The following is a 19442-nucleotide window of genomic DNA, read 5'->3' as shown; positions in this document are numbered from 1 at the left end:
AGAAGGGTGGATCTGGGGCTCATGGCCCAAAGGAGTAAGAGTTCATTGTGGTGGAGAAAAGCACACACGGTGGCTGGAGCAAGGTACTGAGGACTCAGGTTTTAAACCACAGCACAGGCAGTGAACTCAAAAAGGTGAGAGCTTAGAGACAGACTCTTAAAGCCCACATCTAGTAACACACTTCCTCCAGCTAGGCCATGCCTGCTAAGCCTCTCAAACAGCACCACCCACAGGGACCAAGTATTCAAACGCCTGAGACTATAGGGGACATTTCAATCAAACCACCAGACACACACACACACAAACATATATACACATATATATAAACACATGCACACATGCACACACTAAAAACATCAAGGAGGAAACTGGAGACATGACTGGCAGCCAAGAGCGGTTACTGTTCATAAAGAGGACAGGATTCCCAGCACCACATAGGTAGCTCACAACCACTGTAAGAGGGGATCTGGCACCCTCTTCTGGTCCCTGCCTGCAACTGCACTCACATATGCACAAACCCACAGACACGCCCACATACATATGATTAAAAGAAAGTTAAATAATTTAACTAATTGATTAAACCCTCCAGGTGCTATCAAAGCCAGAACTATTTAGTAAATGTTGAGGCTGGGATTACAGGAGGCATGTGCTTCACATGTACAAGGTTTAATCACTGATGCCAGTAAAGAACTAAACCAACAACATGTGCGATCACATGTTAACACCACCTGCCAGGCAACACAGGATTCTGAAAAATAAACATACTGGAACTCACAGACATATAAAACATTCATCAGGGTATAGCAGTTTATTTTAAACTACCCATTTCTGGGAATATGTTGGCATATACCTTTAAGTTCAGCACTCAGGAAGAATAGAATGGAGAGAGAGAGAGAGAGAGAGAGAGAGAGAGAGATAGAGAGAGGGGGAGGGAGGGAGGGAGGGAGGGAGGGAGGGAAAGAGACAGACAGACAGATAGACAACAGGGGAAGGACAAAATGGAGAGATGGCCCAGCAGTTAAGAGCACTTGCTTCTCTTGCAAAGATCTCAGGTTCAGTTCCCAACACCCACTTGGCAGCTCACAACCATCTGTAACTTCAGCTCCATGGGGATCCAACGCCCTCTTCTGGCCTCTGTGGGAACTGCATACATGGATATACATATATGAAGATGCATCTCTTTTTCCTTTTACCTTCCCAATCCCTAATCTTTTTGTGGAAGCAGGGGGAGCCATTCCTCAAGTTCTGGCTGATAAGCTGCAGAAACAGTCCATGGTGAAGATCCCCTGGCCAGAGGAAAGAAGACACAAGACCCTGGCCAGCATGTGGGCTCTATTGTCTAGTCATAATCCCCCCCCCATACCTTTTAATCCCACAAAAGCCCTCTGGCCTAGAACACCTAGTGCTATCTGAGGTTGAGAGTTGCCTCTGGCTTCTTTAGAACAGACTTTGAATGAGCCTGTTTTCTCCTGTGAATTTCTGTCTCCCAGGTTTTTCGCTGCATGGTAAGCAGTGTGAGCCATCTTGCTGAGGGTATAGCTCAGTGCAGAGGGTTTGCCTAACATACGCAACTAGGCCCAAACCCCAGCACTAGAAGAAAAATGGAAGGAAAAAAAAAATCCCTTCCCCGCCCCCAATCAGTTCTTATTTCAAATCTAGATAACTGAAGGACTCTGAGTTATAATTTCCCCTTTCATCAAATAAAGTAACTTTCTCAGTTAAACAGGCCCGGCAGCATCATCTAATAACTGGAATTTCCTTTCACCTGACTTGCTTGCAAAGCCGGTGGGACTATGACCAGTGGGACTGTGTCAGCAGCCTGACGGGGAGGACACCCTGAGGAAGGCTTGTTTTCTCTACTGGCTCAGGGAGGCACCAATGCTGAGCCCCTCCGAGAAAGGCAGCCAATATTCCCCAAAGCCGCTCTTTACAGAAGAGCCACCCAGCACGGAATAGATTGCCAATAAAGCCATGGAGCCTCCCAGATTCTCCCTGATGAGATCAACATTCCATGTTCACTGGCTTCTCTATCCATCCCAAAATACACAGATCTAGGCTTCTTTTTTTTTTTTTTTTTTTTTTTTTTTTTGAAGTCCTTTAAAAATAAGCCTTCCATGGTCTCCATCACTCCACTGTGAAATTAAACTCTTTTCTGCACAGCAGAAATGACATAGTGGGTAAAGCAATGCAGTATGTCCATCTGTCCATCCCCCACCCCCCTACAGTGAGATCTCTACAATAAAATCTGGAAGGCGCCAGATAAATACCGCTTTTATTATAAAACAGGCACGTAAAAGAAATCAAACCATGAAATGGCGAGTCCTTTGCGAAATCCCTCCCCCCAGAAACCCCAGTTTCTTGTTAAAGGATGAGGAAAGGAAAGAAAGGTGCAAATGGGTTAAAAGAGGGAGAAAGGGGAATAAATACGGTTTGTTTTTTTTTTTTTAATATTAAAAAAAAAAAAACTGTTTCCTTCAGCAGTTCTAACAAATGTTAACTTTGCATCACCAGAGCAAAGACAAAATTTCTCAAGACCTAAAAGGTGATATAGTCTTAAGCATCTACATCTTGTGGCAAATTAGGTCTGGGTATTAATAGAACCAGGGTTTTCATTTTCAGAGTGGGAGGAGACAGGTCACTGTGCCTGTTTCTGCTTTGTTTTTCGTTTTGTTTTGTTTTTCCCCCCTTGTCTTTTCTTTTTAATTTCAGTATTTTGACGCACTGCAGATACGGGGCATGCTAATCAGGGGAGCAGGCAGAATATATAACATATAAATATAAACAGACTGAATAATTCAGTGCGGGATGATGAGGTTGGCGGTGCATGTGGAATGTGCTGTGTTTACAGTTAAAAATAAGATGCCCCTTATTTTTAATGTTCACAGTTGACTTCATTTTGATTTTAATATTAAGGTCTGGCAACTTCAGAGAGAGGACGGGTGGGAGAGAGGAAAGCAGAGAGAAAGGAAAAGAGGGAACAGAGCTTTTCCCTCTCCGATTCATGCCCCAGCCTAAGGGGCACCCAGAAATGACCACCTGGGGTTCCATGTTTCCTGTTCATTTCACACCAGTTTCTAGGTTTGGCAGGGGAAGGTGTATCTGAAAACCTGGCCTGAGTACCTTAGCGTGCAGTCGGAGAAACAGTCCAAGGTAAACCATGTTTGTACGTGCCAAACTGCTGTCTGAGAGGCATTTGCTATTTTCAACATGAATTCTGATGAACCGAGTCTATATTTAAAGTGCAAGTCAGGGCAGGCAATACAAATCAGGCCCTTTCCACAATCATTTTAAAGAAATTCAAGCCGATGGATGTGTGAGCACACCTAGAACGGCAAGATAAATGGAGATTTTTTACAGGTGACCTGGAACGAAGTTCTATCGCTTGATGAAGCCCTTGTGCGTGCGTAGGAGAAACCGAAGGAGTGAGCCGACGTGTATGAGGGCTGGTTCATCACCCGGCTTCTCTGGTTCCTGCAAGTGTACCGAAGACCCTGCCTCCGGGCAGGGAACACACTCCTACTCCCCAGAGTCTCCCAGAAACATCCATCAGATAAATAAAACAAAACTGAAAACCCGCATTAAAAATACTCACATCCTCTGCACTAGCGCCCCACCTCGGGAGGAGCTGGAGACTGAGGAGGTGACAGCTAAGCCTTTAGGGCCCAAGTGGCACAGAGAAAATCTCCGGTAAACTGGATGAGGTTGTGCACAATTGTAATTCCAGCACTGAAGACCGAGGCAGGATGGTGATGAGTTTGCGGTCTGCCTGGGCTACATGGACCCTGTCTCCAAAACAAGACAAAGATGCTCGGGCAACCCTGGAGGGTCTGCTGCTAACCAGGACGATCCAGACTGCCCCCCTGTCTGTCCAGTGGTCAGGAGCCCAACACAAACGACAGGAAGGAGGCATACAATCTGATACTGTCACCAACATCCCAGGTGTTTTTGTTTGTTTTGTTTGTTTTTTCTTTTACTAAGGCTCGGTGGGAAGAAATCTTGCTTCCTTCATTCCTTCCTTCCCTTCTTTCTTTCTTTCTTTCTTTCTTCCTTTCTTTCTTCCTTTCTCTTTCTTTCCTGTGACCTACTTACCAAGCATTTCCTTTCCCCTAGCAGCTCTAGTTTCCAGGGGCTGGCCTCCCCCTCCCCAGCTTTCTGAATCTCACTGCAGGTCCCCTCTTGGGACCTTCTAGTCCAGGACCACAGCTCAAGGCCAGTTTGCTCTTCTGAACTAATGCTTTGAAGGTAACCCACTCCAGCTGAGGGGAGAGGATGCAATACCTCAGCGGACTGAGCCCAGAAGAAGGCCAGAGGAGCAGAGCCTGTCTCTTCCTCTTCCTCTTCATTCCGTGGACACCCACATCACCCACAGCAGCTGACGGCACACTGAAAGCAGCTCCAGCAAGCACTGCCAAACCAGAGGATGAAGGGCCTGCGGCTTCACACTGGGGCCAACACAGGGCCAGCCCGAGAGCGACTGAGGATCAACCCACTCTTCAAGTGCAATGTTTGGGAAAGGCCTTGGGGTATGTGCAAATCTCCGTCGCTGCCAGCAGCCACCCTTGCCAACATCCCTCACTTAGACTTTCATTTGTTCAACAGACAAGAGTAACTCTGCCTGTAGATGGAAGGCCCAGGTCCCCAGAGGAGCCAGTCTGTCAGCAAGCAAGAAGCCCGGAGTTGGATCTCCGCGCCACTAGATTCCATTCCCAGGGGCTTGCAGTAAGAGACTTAGGAGGCTGCAAACAGACGTTCCTCACCCTGCACTGGACAGGCCAGGATGCCCAGAGCTGGGACATCCAAGGGACGCTATGAAGTACAGGAGTCTGGGCAGGGACTCCTGGGGGGCAGGGGAGGGTGAAAAGCTGGGGCAATTGTGAGAGGAGGTGACTGGAAGGGAGAAGTAGCTATGTGGGGGGGTACCTGGTCACTGGGATGTAGTCACCTATGCAAGGGAATGACCAGGATAGGAACTTACAGTGTGAGTGAGGTAGAAATGCATAGAGAATGATTAGGCATCAGATAAGGAGGAGACTTGTTGGGATGGGGACATTTGGTTTAGAGGAGTGGCTACCGTAGAGACCTATGTGGGGGTGGGGTGGGGGCCACCAGGAAGAATAGAGTTGATGGGGCAGGGACACCTGGGGGTTAGTGACTGAGAGTTGTGGGTGGGGATAGCAGGAGGGCAGGAGTTATGGGGTAGATAAATATAATGAAGGGGTTCCTTAAGAACTCAGTTTTGCCCTTGGGTATAAAAGCATTTTGAGGATCTTAAGGACGGGAATGTAATGTGGGGCTGTGCTCCCTAGATAGACTTCTCAAGCCAGTGTATGAAATGACTTATTAGGGGACACAAAGGGGCACACGCATGCCAGCTAGGAGGCTACTTGCGCAAGAATATATCTGCTCCTGATTGGAGTGGGGGGGGGTTGCCAGCACTCTAGGCTGTCAGGCTGAGGGAACAGAAGCCTTGGCCTCAGAGACAGACATGCTGCAGTAGCTACACACAGGGGGAGAAGAGCTCCGGAAGGCTGAGAAGAGCAGGGTACACTGTGACCCTCCCCACACCTTCAGGATTCAGTGGGGATAGCCGGCCATGGGGTGAGCAGGTGTGAGGTGAGTCAGCTCCTGGAGGTCTGAGTGACTCACCTCCACGCAGCTGCACACAGTGGGAAGTCAGAGAGCCCAATACTGCTGGGATCTCCACAGTAAAGAGGCTGGTGTCCCAAGCCTGCCCACTCTGGCAAAGTAAGTATAGCCAGGATATGGCCCCTTCCAGGCCACTCCTGGAACACACACTATACACACACACACACACACACACACACGCATGCATGCAGTGCCCAAGGAGACCCCCCAAAGAGGGCAGAAGGCATCAGAACCCCATGAGTTGATGCTACAGACGATTGTGGACATCTGGATGTGGGCGCTGGGATTTGAACTCAGGTCCTCTGCCATAGCAGTACATGCGCTTAACCACTGAGCCATCTCTCCAGGATTTTTTTTTTTTCTTTAATTCTTTAAAGGACTCATGTCCTTCGAGTTGACAAGAGAAAGCAGTCACCACAGAGACCTGAGCCCTAGCACTGCCTGACCATAACAAATAGGATAATACAAGGCTGAGGGACAGCCCAGCCCAGAGACCCTGTGCTGGAGGATGAATGTGTTTACAGGAACAACACATGGGACCGAAATGGGAATAGCCACATACACTCACAAGGAAAGAGAATCTGCTTCTCTGATTTACATCTTGATTAAAGAAATCACTCAAAGATGTGGGACAGGGAGAGACAGAATATGTCAACTCAGTTTGGGGTTGTGATTCAAGACCTGTCTTTATCAGGACGTTCTAGGATCTGAAACGAAGTCAGAAAAGTCCCTGCTCACAGAGGCTTCTCCAAAGCACACTGAGGTAGAACACGAAGCAGATATTCAAACAGGAGGAAATTAGCTCTTTGTACAGTTCCTCTAAATTGCCATCATATTGTTGATTGTTAACTGTCTGGCTTTCCTTTTGAAAAAATCACAATGGACCACTCACTGACGGGCAGCTGATCCACAGCAAGGAAAAGCAGAATTTGAAAATCCCCATCAGCACCACTCAATCCACGCTGGAGACATCTGAGATGCGCTAAGCCTACGGACCTCCTTGCGTGGGCTCTGAAAGTCTCTGCAGGAAGAACCCCACTGCTCTAGTTTTTGTTTTTGTTTCTTTAAATCATGGAGTCCCTTCGGAAGGATGGGAAAATCTGTCAAACTATATGCGCTGGTTAGGTGTTTGTCTCCTTGACACAAGCTGGAGTCATCTCTGAAGGGGGAAACTCAGTTGAGAAAAATGCCTTCATCAGGTCAGCTTAACGGGGTGTTTACTTGATTAGTGATTGATGGGGGAGGGCCCAGCCCACTGTGGGTGGAGCCACCTCTGGGCGGGGAGGTCCTGGGTTGTATACGAAAGCAGGCTGAGCAAAGCATGGACAACAAGCCAGCACACAGCACCCTCCATGGCCTCTGCATCTGCTCCTGGAGCCTGCTTCCTGCCTTGAGTTCCTGTCCTGACTCCCTTCTGACAGGCTCTAACCTATAAGCCAAACCTGTTCCTCCACACGTTTGGTGTTTATCACAGCAACGGAAAGCAAACTAAGACCTCAGGCTGGAGACGGTGAAAGGCTTCTTAGCCTAAGTTCTGGGATTTCTTCCTTTCCTATGTAGGGAACGCCCTGAGGGGTGAGATCTGGGGTTCTGTCCTACAACAACCCCTAACAGATGAGATCTGTTTTACAACTACAGGGCTCAGGCCAGGCAGTGGGGGCGCGCACACCTTTAATTTCAGCACTCAGGAGGCAGAGGCAAGCAGATCTCTGTGTTCAAGGTCAGCCTGGTCTACAGATCAAGTTCCAGGACAGCCAGGAACAAACAAACAATTACACAGCTCATCTTAAAGGAAAGGCAGTTCTGAGACATCTTTATATTTTATGGATGTTCATGAAAATCACCCAGTAATGGTCACAGTTTGGTACCCAAGCCTAGAGTAGGCCAGAAAGAGGTCCATCCCACACCTGGCTGTGCACGCAGGTAACCTGGACACCTTACTTAAAATGCACATCCACAAACGTCATCTGAGACAGAGCTAGAACCCTGGTAGGGAAATTTGGAGAGGGTTGACCCCAAAGATTCAGTCATTGTCCTTACTGGGTTTCTGTACATGACCAAAAGCAAGGTGGGAAGACATAAGATTATTTCAGCTTCCAGGCTGTAATCTACTGTCTAGGGAAGCCAAGACACAAACTCCGGAGCTGGAGAGATGGCTCAGCAGTTAAGAGCTCTGACTGCTCTTCCAGAGGTCCTGAGTTCAAATCCCAGCAACCACATGGTGGCTCAAAGCCATCTGTAATGAGATCTGATGCCCTCTTCTGGTGTGTCTGAAGACAGCTACAGTGTACTTACATAGAATAAATAAATCTTTAGAAGAAAAGACACAAACTCCAAGCAGAAACCTGGGGACATGAGATGATGCAGAGGCCATGGAAGAACAATGCTCACTGGTTTGTTCCTTGTGGCTTGTTCAGCCTGTTTTTTTATAGCACCTAGGACCACTTGCCCAGAGTGGCTCCGCCCACAGTGATCCTCCCACATCCACCATCGATCAAAAAAAAAAAAAGCCCCACAGGCTTGCTCATGGACCCATCGCACTGAGGTTCATTCTTCCCAAATAACTCGAGCTGTGTGAAGTTGACATCAGACTGCTAGTTTGTAGAGTTGGCTGACACAAAAGTGCTAGAGACAGATGGAGTCTAGTGAGAGATTATCAGGTCAGGGGGCACTCACCTAAGAAAGTGTGACACTCTCTCCCTCAAGGGTAGCCCAGGCCTCCAGGGGCTGAATCACGAGTTTTGTTGTAGTAAGCAACCACACACACCTTGTCCTTACATGTATGCATGTGTTCCTGACACACCATACCATCTACCACCAATGTTCAGCTTCAAGAGCTATGAGCTAAATAAAATGTCTTTTCTCCAACCCGGCCACGTGTACTCAGCAATACAGCACAGACTAAGTTACCCGGAATCTAGGCATTTGGAGATGACCATCATATATACTGAAGTCTGTCACACATTGGGAGGGTGACCAGGAACTCAGGGGACCTCCATGGAGCTATTTCCAAAATGACTTTGTCCTTTTTGTGTCCCTTCACAACTGATATACAAAGTCGTGCATAAGCAGCCGCAAGGATCTGCAGAAGATAAATTCGGTGTGACGCAGGGAGAGGCCTTGGGCACCTCACAGCAATAGATCACTTTTTTGCTTTCCTAGCTTAGTCTGTGGGACCTGAAGATAAGTCACTCTTCTTGGAGAAGACGGCACTGTCATATCTGACCGAAGCCAAGCTTCTCTGAGGAGACATACTCCCCCGCTCGCCCCCCACTCCCCACCTTAAGTCCACAGGTTCATATTCACAAAGACTGCTTTCTTTTCCAAATATCACGTTCCTAATGTGCTCATACATTTTGAGTAAAGCAAAAATGAATTATTTTTGTCAAGCCTTTCTTCCTTAAAAAAGTAAAACACAAAGACAAAAATAGCCCTGAGAATGCCTCCCACCCTGGGGCTGGAGGGATGGCTTAGTGGTTAAGAGCTCTATTCGCTCTTCCAGAGGTCCAGGGTTCAAAGCCCAGGACCCACCTGGCAGTTCACGGTTGTCTATAACTCCAGGATCTGACACTCTAGAATAGAGACACATGCAGGCGAAACGCCAATGCACATAAAAGTAAATAAAGAAAAGTAAAAAGAAAAAAATTACACCAAAGTGCTTCCTGGGTGAGCATGTTCTTCTGATTTCTAACTGACACAGAGCCTGAACAATTTACATGTAGCCCTACTCAACTTGGCCAGAACATCCTCACCTCTCCACCCCCTCCAGATTAAAAGTCAAAGTACTTAATCCCTCAGCTTACTAAGTATACCTGAGTACTTAGTTATACTTACTAGGAATAACTGTATACCTCAAATTACACTTAGTAGATTTTCCCTTTCACATATTTAACCACAAAAAAAATTTTTTTTTCTTTAACCCTGACCCTCCTCTGAGTGCCTACAGAAGAACCCAGACAGTAGCCTCGGGCTAGCTTCTGAGGGAAGTAAGAGCATAGGTGTACCTCAGGGTGGAGTACATGCCTAGCTCACACAAGGACCCAGGATTTTTTAGTTAAGGTTGTACTTGCACTCATATGCGTGAGTGTGTGTGTGTGTGTGTGTGTGTGTGTGTGTGTGTGTACCCAAAGAGGCCAGAAGAGAGCATCAGATCCCTCGTGGCTGGAGCTACAGGCAGTAGTGAGCTGGGAACCGTACCAAGTGCCCCTAACCACTGAGCCATCTCACCAGTCCCAAGACCCTGGGGTTTGATCCCCAGGTTAAAAACTAAAGCAGGATATGAAAAGATGACTCATTCTCACCCCAATCCTCTCTCAGCCCACACTGCCCCAATCAATCATGGAGAATGAAAGCATCTCTCATTTTTTTAAAATCGTTTCTTAAATTACCACACAACAGAAGAATGTGGTTTGGTATGGCATCTTCGATATATCCGTGCCATGGAATAGTGCGCAGAGCTGTTCTCTGCTCACTGTGCCCGTGTCTACATGACCCCTGTAATCCTGGTCCCATAGGGCAGCCAAACAAGCCTCAGAGGGTGGAAGGCAAGCTGTGTGCAGCCTTCAACACAGCCACCCAGGAACCCACGACCTGATGAGGGGCCCACCTCACCTGGCCCTGAAGAGCTTGCCAGCGGCTTTTGGAAACTCCCCAGGCTGCTGTCCTTTCTCTGTTCAAATCCTCCACGCCCACTTTCCTCCCGCTGGCAAGCTGCTTCCCCTTCCAAGGATCAGGTTTCTCCTTCCATTCAGGGCTGAGCGTTACCACAGGAAGCCTTCATTGACCTACAGGTTTCTCAAACCTCAACACTATTGACACTCGGAGCCCAGGTCTCTCAGTTAAGGTTTTACTGCTGTGAGCAGACACCGTGACCAAGGCAAATCTTATGAAGGTCAACATTTAATCAGGGCTGGCTTGCAGGCTCAGAGGTTCAGACCATTATCATCAGAGCAGGAACATGGCAGCATCCAGGCAGGCATGGTGCAGGAGGAGCTGAGAGTTCTACATCTTCCTCTGAAGGCTGCTAGAAGACTGGGTCCCGTGAGGTTAGGATAAGATTCTTATTGCCCACCCCCATAGTAACATACTCTCCAACAAGGCCACACCTCCCAATAGTGCCACTCCTTGAGCCAAACATATACAAACCATCACACCAGATAACTAAACGGTTAAATATCAGGGCAGAGCGCTCCTGTAGCTCGCAAGATACTTCACGGCAGCAATTCTCAAAATGTGGGTCGTGACCCCCTTGGGGGTTGCCTAAGACCATTAGAGAACACAGATATTTACATAATAGCATCAAAATCAGTCATAAAGTAGCCACAAAAATGATTTTATGGTTGGGGGGTCAACACCACATGAGGAGCTATATTAAAGGGGGGCAGCATTAGGAAGGTCAAGAATCTCTGCTTCGCAACATCCCTGGTTCTAGACGCTATGCAGGTGAGCCAGTGACATCCAAAAAGCCTCTTGTCATTAACAAGTGTTATTCTGTGGAGAGCTGCCGAACCAGACCCGATGGAAGGCAAGGGTCTCCCTGCAGCACATCTTCAACGCATCCTGAACTTCTGGTTTAATTACTGAGTGTCACTTTCCCTCCTATGCAGCCATCTCCCCAAGGGTAGGGCCAGCTTACTCCTTCCTGTTCCCAGGACATCTCAGTACCCAACACACAGTGGGTCCTCAAAACTTACCAGATGCTCCCAACCAACCAACCACTGGACTGAGAATGGGGTCCCCAGTGGAGGAGTTAGAAAAAGGACTGAAGGAGCTGAAGGGTTTGTAACCCCACCGGAAGAACAACAGTATCAACCAACCAGACCCCCCAGGGCTCCCAGAGACTAAACCACCAACCAAAGAGTACACATGGAGGGACCCATGGCTGCAGCTGCATACGTAGCAGAGGATGGCCTTATCCGGCATCAGTTAGAGGAGAGGCCCTTGGCCCAGTGAAGACTCAATACCCCAGTGTAGAGGAATGCCAGGGCAGGGAGGTGGGAGGGATTGGTTGGTTTGTTGGGGAAAACTCATAGAACCAGTGGGGAAGGGGATGGGATAGGGAGATGCCAGAGGGGAAACCGGGAAAGGAAATAACATTTGAAATGTAAGTAAAGAAAATCTCACCCCCAAAAATTACTTTCTGAAAAATAAAATAGTCTTTCTGTTTAATGGCCTTCTTAATGATTTTGAAGCCAACTCTACCTAGCCATTCAAATGTGTTCCCTGACTGAATGAGGAAGAAGTTTGAAATCAGGGTTTGACTGTCGGCAAAGATCATAGGGCCAAGTCCACGACCAAGCAGATTATGACAACTTTCCGGAGGCAGGTCCCAGATGACCAAGAAATCCATCTGGAGAATTAAAACCACTGTCAGCAATATCTACAAGTGGCTTGAGAAGCAAAAGAAGACAATGCAAAATCAAAAAGGAAAGAAAGAAAACAAAACAAAACAAACAAAAAAAAAAACCCAGACACAAAATGCAGAACTAGGGTTGACTCTTTCCTAAGATTTCTAACTCATGGCAAATGAAAAAAATTCAAGCAACACTTGGCTCAGAAGAGAAAGAAATCATCCCAGTTTGGCAGGTGGTAAGAAATACAATCTTGGCTCACTGGGAGAAGAGAGACAGGGATGTAGAAGATTAGAGCCAATGGCTATAATTCTCCCATTGGTTCGGGTCATCTTTCCCACAGAGGTATCAATTAAGATTGGTTTTGGCTGCATATAATCTCCTGCGATACAAGGCTGGAAGGCGACAGACAGGGCCGCCTTGGCCCTCCCCATCCATCTGGTACCCAGGCTGTTTTCTTCTTTCTACCTGCTTTCCTTTTTCTTGGTGATCTCGTGACTACAATGTGGCCTTCGGAGCTCCAGCCATCAGATCCACACAACTCAGAGAGAAGGATAAAACAAGCCCCGGAGGTCTATCTGTATCCTGGCTGCATCGGACACTGTACACAAGAGTTCCCATAATCCTTATAGACATCTCATTGGCTACCCCAATTTGCAACAGCCATTGAGAAATATCTCATGATGACATCACCACCATTACTCCTCCAGCCATCCTTTTCAACCCCATACAATCCAAAGAAACCTGGCTTGACAAAGAACCAAAGGCTACCAGGTAGACAGTAGTCCCTTCTCTGGCAGATTCATTATGTTAAAACTGTATGAGACAGCAAAATGGCCAGGCGGTCATCAAGTCCCTGCCTCACGTTTTATATAAGACAATGAAGGCTCAAAGCCACTAAAGGCTAGAGAGCTCATGAATGGTGACTAAGGGGCTGTAAATCTCCTTCTAAAACTCATTCCAGACACTAGAGCTGAAGCCACCGTGGCTTCCTGTCTGTATGCACACAGGTTTAAAATAAAATTTCTATATTGACTTTCCTAAAATAAAATGAATGTGCTAGTTTAGGAGGAAACTGCCCAGACAGACCACTCTTCTAGGGCTGGGTGAAAGCTTCTTCTAAACGATCAGGATTATTCAGTGACTCATAAGTCATGTTACTTTCAATAGGATTCTAAGTGGAGGCCACATCTTTAGACATTTCAATGTCCCTCTCCCCATATCAAAGTACAGGACAATAAACACCGGACATAAAAGGAAGAACGGGCTCGTTCTTGTACTAACTCAGGGAAGCCAGTTCACAAGACCCTGTCTCTCGGGGACTTGGATTTTTTTTTAAGATTGATTTTTATTTTTATTATACATATATGAAAAATTCGCCCATATGTCATATGTATATGCACCACGTATGTGTCTGGTACCACCTACAGAGGTCAGAAAGGGGCATCAGAACCCCTGGAAATGGAGTTTAGATGGTTGTGATCCACCACGTGGGTGCTGGGAACTGAGCCCAGGTCCTCTGCAGGAACAGCCAGTGAGTGCGCTTAACCGCTGAACCCTCTCCCTTTTACCAGAAACCTTTTAAGGAACTTTTATGTCTCATTTAGAGTGCTTATCTACCGATTTCCGGAGGCTCAGAGTTATCTCTAAAAAGGCTGACATTTTAGTTCATTCTGAATGTCCTTTCCTGTGTTATCATCAAATCAAATATCCGCTTAAGGATATTAAAAAGTAGATACGAAAACACGAATGTGTCTTTCAGCCTATATGCTGTATCTGTAATATACAAATATTATCATTAAAGGCAATGCTAAAAACAGAACGCCAATTTCAGCCACCACCCATCCAGCTGCTTAGTTGCAAAGCCTACAGGCAAGAAGGCAAGGGAGCAGCCTCAGTCATTCAGTTTCCCAGCCCTCTTGCCTGCCTTTCTCCAAGGCTCCACAATCCTTTTTCCTACCCATGATCTCTGGCCAAATTCCTCATGATCAATTGCTACCTTCTGGGTCCAAGGTGCCCTAACATTTTAAATTACAGTGTTGCCAAATTAATCATGAGAGTGAGCAATTAATTACAAGCTAATCTTGCTCAATTTCCTCACACTTAGCACCGGAAGATATGCCAGGGGTACACAGAAGCAAAACAAAATGTCCTCATTCGGAAAGCATAAATCCAAATACAAACGAGCCGTCAAGGCTCTCGTGGACTACGTCTTTCCCTAAACTGCACCATCCTGCTGTTTCTAAAACTCTGAAATTCTGCCTTTCCAGGAGCAGGAAACACAAGCAAGTCAGGGTTAGGGAAAGTATTATGACAATCTGCAAAGAGTCATTTTTTTTTTTAACCCACGCTTTCAAACTTGAATAAATATCATAAAAAGTCATTTGCAAGACTTTATAACTTTTTCTCACATCATCTTGGCTAAAAGGGGGAGGAAACAGCCTCCAGAAAACAGAAAGGAATGGGCAACTGGACTGCCTAAAACCAGCTCTCTGATTTTCCCCAGAGAATCTTCTCTGAGGCCCCAAGGCTCTGAGGGGCACCCCTGGCCCACCTCCCCTCCTTGCCCAACTGCAATAGGTCAAGTTTGTAGGTCCCTAGGGAGTGGAACCGAAAGAGGTCTTGGGGGAAAATTGAAGGAGCTGAGGATACAGGACAGTGACGCAAGGGATAAAGGGAGGGGGAGCGTGCCTGGGGGCACTGGGTGTGCTAATGGCTAAAGCGAGGGTGGTGTAAGACTGGGTAGGGTCTCAAGGGACACACGATGGGATACGTGGAGTACTTAAAACAAAACGGTGTGTGCTTGACTCAGGGAATGGGGAGTATACGTAGTGGGACAAGGGTCATACACAGCAAGAGATCCTGGGTACATACGGAGGAGCAGGGAAAGAGGTGCCCATGGCAGGGCGCAGGTTATCCACAATAGGAGAAACAGGGTGCACGGGGCGGGATACCGGCCTTGCACCGTGAGGGGGGCAGGAGGGACTGTATTCAAGGTCGGGAGGGGTTGAACAAGGTGGGCCTCGGGGATGTGTACGGCCCGGCACTGGGAATGCACACGGCGGATCCAGGGGTGTGCACAAGGTGGAGCGCGGGGATGCACAACTACGGGGCCCATGAGTGGGGCACAGGGGCACACGGTGGAGAGCAGGGGGTGCGCGGCGGGGCACAGAGTAAGCACAAGCAGGGCGTGCACACGGCGGGGCGCACGGGGTGAACACAGTGGGGCGCAGAGTGCTCAAGGCGGGCCGTGGCGTGCCTGCCACGGGGCGCGGGCTATATGGTGGGGTACGGAGTGCACGCCGCGGATCGCGGCAAACACTCGGCCGGGCGCTGGGGACGCACAGGGCGGGGTGCACATAGTGGGTCGCAAAGTGTGCACGGCGGGGCGCGCGGGTGGCGCGCAGGGGCGGGGAAAGGCGCGGCCTCTTGCAAAGTTTCTAGCAGTTGCGCGGCGCTGGCTCCGGACCCGGCCGCGCCCTCCCTGCCAGCCCGTGAGCCCCGGCGGAAGAAGGCGGAGATGGTGAGGGCGCGGGCCGAGGGTGGAGCCGCTAGAGGGCGCTGCGGCCCGGACGGGGCGGGACGGGGCGGGCGGCATCCGGAACCGCGCGGGGGTGGCCAGCAGCCCCGGACTCCCTCCCTCCCCGTTCCCGCCCGGGCCGCTCGCTACTTACCCGCGGAGCAGCTGAAGAGCGCCAGCAGCGCGGGCGGCTGCATCCCGGCGGCGGAGACTCCGCGCCCTTCCCGGAGCCGAGCTGCGCGGACGCCCTGCGCGCCTGACCCTTTTCGCGCTCCCCTCCTCCCTCCCGGCGCCACGCCGGCTCGGGCTGCGCCCTCTGGCGGCCGGGATCGGGAGCGCCCCGGTGTACGCTCGCGACCGCCGCGGATGTAGGTGGTCCTGCTGCCCACCCAGCTGGACCGCGCCCTCCTCTGGGCATCTGACCTCAGAGCCTCTTTTCTGCCCCTCTGCCTTCATGCCCTTCCCTTTCCAGAGCTGCCTTCCCCATCCCCAGCAGTAGATCACTCACTCTCCTTACTGTCCTCAAAGTGAAGGAGGAAGGATCGGTTTTTTTTTCTTTGCTAATGGACTATATATTCTGTTTTTCTAAAAAGCAAAATCGATAATTCAACTCTTAATATTGTTGGCACCAATGTTCTACTTTGATGAAGGTGTTTTTAATCAGCTCAGCTAATTTACTTAATATCCTCTTTTTAAATGGAACTTGATTAATTGCTTTGGCCCGGAGTTTTGCTCGTAATAGATGTTGGTGTGAAGCTGAATTTTTATAAATGTTATTTTGAGTGTTCGCTGTGATGTAAGAGAGAAGGTATACATTTATTCAAGATACCTGACGAAGTGAATCAGTTTAGAACACTGAGTAAAGTAAGGTGGAAACACCGCATAGGGTTGAGGACAAATTTACTCACCGGACATTTTCTCCCAACCACAGGTAGAAAGACTCAGGGCAAGCCTGCTCATAAGGATTTTGGCAGTCCTATTTCTCAGTTTCTATGTGTCTGCAACTCTTGTTGACTAACACCAGTCTCTTGACTGATGAAGACCATCGCTACATGTTTTTTCCAATTTCTTGGTTGACTGCTTTAACTCCTTGGACCTTCTTGGAAAATTCTTAAGCCTCTAGATTGTTTCCCATTTCCAAAGTTGTCTAGCATTCTCCCAGGAAATATCCCTCCCCCCTGTAAAACACCGTACACATAAACAAGATGTATATGGAGAGAATAGTCTAGTAGCCAAGTAACTCAACTGAGGGCCCTATTTTGGTGGCGAACAACTTTGAGGGCTTAGTGGATCAGAGTTTTCATCGAAATCTTCCTGAAACCCTGTAGAGATAGCTCAGTGGTTAAGACTATGCATTACTCTCCCAGAGGACCCGAGTTCCACTCCCTATACCCACATCCCTTGACTGCCTGTAACTCCAGAGTGACCAATCTGATGACCCATCAGCCTCTGGCTTCGGAAGACACTCTCAACACACAGGCCTACACATGGGGTTACACATGTGCACAGAAGCAAAATCAACAAGATACACATTTTTAGTTGAAAATTTCATCATGAGACAACGTTACTGTATTCCAGGAGGCGTGTGGAAAAGTTGGACCGGAAGGACAAGAGCACGTCCTTTAAGTAATGAATGTGCCCATCTTCAGCTTCTCCACAGAGACAATGATAAACGACACATCACACAGCTCTGTAACTCGAGTTAGAAAAAGGACTGCCTTTCAGTGATTCTGGTCATATGATAAATAGACTCCCTGGGACTCCTAGAGCCCATCTCTAGTACAAAAGCAAGCCTGCTCACAGTGGTACGGACAGACACACAAGGAGGCTTACCTGTAACACCCACTGTGAGGGGACAGTTTTTCACAGGAAAAAATAAATAAATTTCAGCTACTCCAAGATAGTGACATGAAGAACAGTAGGCCATGGCTCTATTTCCATGGGATTTTCTCCTCTTGATCTGAGTCACCACCCCCATGCTGGCTTCTGGGATTGTCCAACTTTCCTTGTTGAAGGACAGGGTGAGAAGCCCAAGTTAGTACAAGTTATCTCCTGTCAAGGACCTTACAGAAAAAAAGAAAGAAAGAAAGAATAGACAGGCTGGTGTTTAAAATAATTAAAATGCAAATAACCTAAATTTATGTAAATACCTAAGGAAAATAACATAAGTGCATATTCATAAAGTCACTGTTAGCCAACAGTCTAATTAGCAACTTATTTATGAGTAGTTTGTGACCTTAGAACAATGTCAGGGTCAAAAGGCAACACTCTTTATGTACTATTAGCTGGTGGAACCTTGTGTTAGGCTATGAGACATATACATGGTACCGAACCCAACAACTCCCTAGTCCAGTTAGGGAGACAAAATGTCCACAACCTGCCGTGTAGCAGATGCTCCAGCACAGGCACACAAGAGGAACACTGAAAACATACAGCAATATATGACACCTATCAAACCCTTTGGGGTTAGTTGTAAGAAAAAAAAATAGAAATGACTTTATGTAACTTCTTAAGGGAGAAATAGCAAGAGTCTGGGCTGAGAGAATGGGAAAGTCCAGCCCTAGTGGAGGTATAGCATATGGCAGATCTATCAAAGGCTATATGGCGGACAGGAGAAAGGCTTCCTGGTGGGCTCCCTCCAGCCTGCTGCCTCTCTTCTGTGACTCTGAACGGACCCTAAGACCTCTGCTTCCTGTCTGGCAAAGGCCACTGAACAGATTCAGATTTCTGCCTGTGTCAGACCTGAAATAAATTAGTAACTGGCACATTCCAGGAGCTCCATTCATTCCCCACACCAGGAAGTGGCTTTCTTGAGTTTAGAGGGATCTTAATGATTATTTCCTGAACGGAAGTTGGTCCTGGTATCTGAAAGAGGACTACAAAAGCAAGAAGTAGTTCTGTAGGAATTTAGGTCATTAAATCAAATCCATAACATAATACTTTAACCACAGGCTAGCTTTTCCTCAACACATTCTGGCTGGGTAACAGGAGAGGGGTTATTCCACCAACCACCTTAACCTTCAAGGTAGTAAAAAGATCTTTAGCATCCATGAAAGAAAGATGACATAGAAGAGACATAGCAAAAAGTTTCATCCTGGGAACACAGCCCGCTGCAAGTGCTCATGGGAAAATACTTGAATGATCTAAAGTGATGTCTTCAAGACCCAAGGGTCTTATGTCACTTAACTTTCAAATCTATTCAAAAGCCATAGGCAGACACAGTCTATCAAACCAAACACACCACCAAGATTTTCACCCAGAGATTTCACCAAAGAATTCTATGGACAACCAACTCCAAACCAAGAGCCAAAAATTATAACTCAGGTCACCTTCTCACCTCTAAAGGCATCCCAAACAAGCCCCCAGAAATCTGAAGCCATTTTGCACCTGATTCTCCGTTCTCTTGATGTTGCACAAGTATAAAGGTGTCTGTTCACAGATGGGCCACTGTTACAGGATATTTGAACCTGTTTCTAGTTAGGGTGTGGTTCAGTCCTTAGCACACACCTTTAATCCCAAACAGTGAAGGTGAAGTTAGTTTGTAGAAGGAGGCGCCCATGTTTGAAAGTGACCGTCTAGTTGAGTGGCAGAACAAATGACGAATCAGAGACAGATCTGACAGATTAGGCTACGCCCAGCTCTCGGGAGAAGAGAGGAAAGGGAAGCTTCTGTAGGGTAGACAGACAGCACAGGAGAAGAGAGTACAGAACAGGAACACAGTAGAGACTGTGGAGACAGTGCAGTAGAGTTGAGAGGGAGACGAAGCAGCACAGAGGGAGGAGGAGGCAGCGTTACCAGAGAGACAGAGTGAAGAGAGAACAAGCCAGACACAGGGAAAGACAGAACGGGCCAGCAGAGAATGAGAAGGAGCCAGAAGATTAGAACATATTGCTAGAGTGAGTTTGAGGCCAAGCAGAGCAATTCAG

General features: G+C 47.8%; 1 protein-coding gene across 1 annotated transcript in view; it reads right to left on the bottom strand.

Annotated features, from left to right (window-relative positions):
• B3GLCT (beta 3-glucosyltransferase) overlaps positions 1 to 15790 on the bottom strand; it is an 82668-nt gene extending 66878 nt beyond the window's left edge. Inside the window, exon 1 of the mRNA XM_080940539.1 lies at positions 15671 to 15790. Coding sequence (XP_080796665.1) covers positions 15671 to 15713 — 43 coding nt within the window. The 5' untranslated portion in view covers positions 15714 to 15790. The remainder of the gene's footprint in view (positions 1 to 15670) is intronic.
• Positions 15791 to 19442: the final 3652 nt, after the last annotated feature.

The sequence above is a fragment of the Micromys minutus genome, assembly GCF_963924665.1.
Source record: "Micromys minutus genome assembly, chromosome: 29".
Lineage (NCBI taxonomy): Eukaryota > Metazoa > Chordata > Mammalia > Rodentia > Muridae > Micromys > Micromys minutus.
The sequence above is the reverse complement of the archived record's forward strand: the minus strand, read 5'-3'. Positions and strand labels throughout refer to the sequence as shown.